This window comes from Phaethon lepturus, unplaced genomic scaffold (genome assembly GCF_000687285.1).
Source record: "Phaethon lepturus isolate BGI_N335 unplaced genomic scaffold, ASM68728v1 scaffold28986, whole genome shotgun sequence".
NCBI classification, from domain to species: Eukaryota; Metazoa; Chordata; class Aves; order Phaethontiformes; family Phaethontidae; genus Phaethon; species Phaethon lepturus.
Genome location: NW_010547325.1, coordinates 1 through 3,327, shown reverse-complemented (window position 1 = coordinate 3,327; position 3,327 = coordinate 1). Strand labels below are relative to the sequence as shown.

Genomic DNA, 3,327 nt, shown 5'->3' with positions numbered 1-3,327 from the left:
CCCTCCAGCAAGGAAGAAGAGACGGGGGGCCGATCCAAAGCTGCTTTATTTGCCACGTTGGGATGGGTCGAGCGCAGATGTGGGGGCCAAGCCGGCCCCAGAACAGTCACAAATACAGCACAGGCAATAATAATAATAATAATAATAAAAAATTAAACATCTCCCAGGGGCTGATGGCCCCGTGCAACAAAAATATATATATAATATATGGAGAGAGAACAGAGTCAACGCTGGCTAAGCTTGGTCACGAGAGAGGGACGGCGCAGGGTTGAGGACGCCGGAGCCACCGGCAGGACCCGTGCAGGGAGCGTGGACAGGGCAGAGCTGTTCACAGTTGGGTGGGGGACAAGCAGGATGGGAGCCCACCCAACGTTGTGGGTGCTGGAGAGGTCACCCAGAGGACCAGCATCAGCAGTGGGGCTGGGACACCCAAGGGGACATGGAGCATGGACACCATGGGGGGGGTTGGAGACAGCACATGACCCCCTCCCCCCCAGAGTGACAGAGATTTGGCAGGGGCACCTCCAGGGTGATGGAGATGCTGCGAGGACCCCATGGAATGGTGCAGCTGTGGCACAGACACCTCTAAGGTGACAAAGGTGCCACAGAGACTCTCCAAGGAAGACGGAGGTGCGGCATGGACACCTCTAGGGTGAAGGAAATGCCACATGGACACTCCCTGGGGTGATGGAGATGACACAGACATCTCCAGTGTAACAGAAATGACACAGGGACCTTCCAAGGTGAGGGAGGTACAGCATGGACATCTCCAAAGTGATGGAGATGGCACAGGAACCCCCCCTGCACGACAGAGATCAGGCACAGACACCTCTAAGGTGTCATAGATGCCACAGGGACCTTCTCAGGGAGATTAAGATCAGGCATGGACATCTCCAAAGGGATGGAGATGCTGCATGAATCCCCACGGGATGATGGGGATCAGGGACGGACACCTCTAAGGTGATGGAGACACCACAGGGACATTCCCAGGGTGGTGGAAATCAGGCATGGACATCTCCAAAGGGATGGAGATGCTGCATGAATCCCCACGGGATGATGGGGATCAGGGACGGACACCTCTAAGGTGATGGAGACACCACAGGGACATTCCCAGGGTGGTGGAAATCAGGCATGGACATCTCCAAAGGGATGGAGATGCTGCATGAATCCCCACGGGATGATGGGGATCAGGGACGGACACCTCTAAGGTGATGGAGACACCACAGGGACATTCCCAGGGTGGTGGAAATCAGGCATGGACATCTCCAAAGGGATGGAGATGCTGCATGAATCCCCACGGGATGATGGGGATCAGGGACGGACACCTCTAAGGTGATGGAGACACCACAGGGACATTCCCAGGGTGGTGGAAATCAGGCATGGACATCTCCAAAGGGATGGAGATGCTGCGTAGAGCCCCACGGGATGGTGTGGATTGGGCACAGACACCTCTAAGGTGATGGAGACACCACAGGAACCTTCCCCGGGTGGTGGAAATTGGGCAGGAACATCTCCAAAGGGATGGAGATGCTGCATGAACTCCCATGAGGTGATGGGGACTGGGGACAGACACCTCTAAAGCGGCCAGGATGCCGCAGCAACAACGGAGACACATCTCAGGCATCTCCAACACGCCAGCCCCATCGCCGACACCCCACATCCAGGCACCAAAGCTGGTGGTGCCGAAACACCCCAACCCCTGGGCCAACTGATCAAAAAAAGGGGGGGGGGAAGCCAAAAACCACGAAAAAAACACCACCCGGGGAGGGAGGAGGTGCCCATTTTGGGGGGAAACCCCCGTTCACAACGCGAGGAGCGAGGGAGAATTCAAGGAGTCCGAGGACTGGTCGCTGCTGCTGCTCCGCTGATGCGAGGCTCCGCAGGTGGCTCCCTCTGGGTGGGTGAACACAAACGAAGACGTATAGGATGGGTTAGGCGGCCCCGAGGGGACCCCGGGCGCGAAGCAGCAGCTGGGGAAGGGGCCCTGGGTGCTCGGCTGGAACGGACCCGGGGGTAGGAAGGCGACGGTCCCCGCCGGCTCTTCCTTGCCCAGGGTGCTCACCTCGGCGGGGCCGGCACCCAAGGAGCCGACATCCTCGAAGGGGAGCTTGCAGGCGGGGGCGTGGGCCACCAGGACAAACTCCAGCCGCTCCTTCTCCTTCTGCAGCTCGGCAATCTCCGACTCCAGCTCAGCTTTCTCCTCCTCCAGCTGGTCTGTCTCCTGGGGCGGCATGGGGTGGAGTGAGATGGGCTGCGGGGGACACCACTGTGTGTCCCCCTCCCCAGCCCTGGGGACATCACCTTCCTGTGGCCTCCAGGATGGGGTCATCGTCCCTCCAGCATCCCTGAGTATCTATCTGTCCCCGTCTGATGTCCCCTGCTCCTGGGGATTGCGTTGTCCCCCTCGGACATCCCTGGGCATCAATCTGTCCCCTCTGATGTTCCCAGGAGCTGGGACATCACTGTCCCCTCTGGACATTGACCCTGCTGTTCCCAGCTGGCAGGAGCTGTCCCCTTCTCTGACGGCCCCCTCCAAAAACCTTGGGCATCAGTCTGTCCCCTCCGATGTCCCTGACTCCTGGGAACAGCCTTGGTCCTCTGCAATATCATCATCCCCAGGGACCAGACTGCTCCCCTCCGCTGTCCCCAGCTCCTGGGGACATTGTCACCTCCCTCCAAATGTCCCCAGCTCCCTGAGATCTGCACCCATGGTCAAAGTGACCTGTCACCCTCTAATGTCCCCAGCTCCCAGGGACATCATTGTCCTCTTCTAGTGTCCCTTGGTCCTGGGGACACTGTTGTCCCCATCCAACATCTCCAGTTCCCCAGGATGTGCACTCATCAGCATCTGTCCCCTCCAACACAGCCAGGTCCTGGGAACGTCATCCCCTCCAGTGTCCCTCAGTTCTGGGGACACCACTGACTCCATCTAGTGTCCTCAGCTCCCCAGAATCAGGCATCGGTCAGTCCTCCTGTGACGTCCCCAGCTCTGAGAGCATCATCATCATCCCCTTCCAGTGTCACTTGGTCCTGGGGACACCACTGTTCCCATCTAACGACACCAGCTCCCTAGAATCTGCATGCATGGGCATTGGCCTGTTCAAGTCCTGGGGACACCAGGGTCCCCACCTAGTGTCCCCACTTGCTCCCAGCAGCATTGACCTCTCCGCTCACCTTCCAACAAGCCCAAGCCAACCATCCCCTTCCATTGTCACCATGGCCCAGGGACACCGTCATCCCCAAACATCCTTGGGGACCTGCCCCCATGGACGTCAACCCAACCCCCAGTGATGTCCCCAGCTGTTGGGGACATTGCCATCCCTCCAC

At 58.9% G+C, this 3,327-nt stretch overlaps 1 protein-coding gene across 1 annotated transcript; it reads right to left on the bottom strand.

The window, feature by feature from the left end:
* Window positions 1-1,801: 1,801 nt before the first annotated feature.
* LOC104616023 (proto-oncogene c-Fos-like) lies at window positions 1,802-2,233 on the bottom strand. Its single transcript, XM_010289614.1, has one exon. The coding sequence runs from the start codon at window positions 2,231-2,233 to the stop codon at window positions 1,802-1,804; it is 432 nt and encodes a 143-aa protein (XP_010287916.1).
* Between the last annotated feature and the right edge of the window lie 1,094 nt (window positions 2,234-3,327).

Bases quoted from the DNA above. Each gene is read 5' to 3' on its own strand.
- LOC104616023 (XM_010289614.1), bottom strand. From the start codon at position 2,233: ATGCCGCCCCAGGAGACAGACCAGCTGGAGGAGGAGAAAGCTGAGCTG.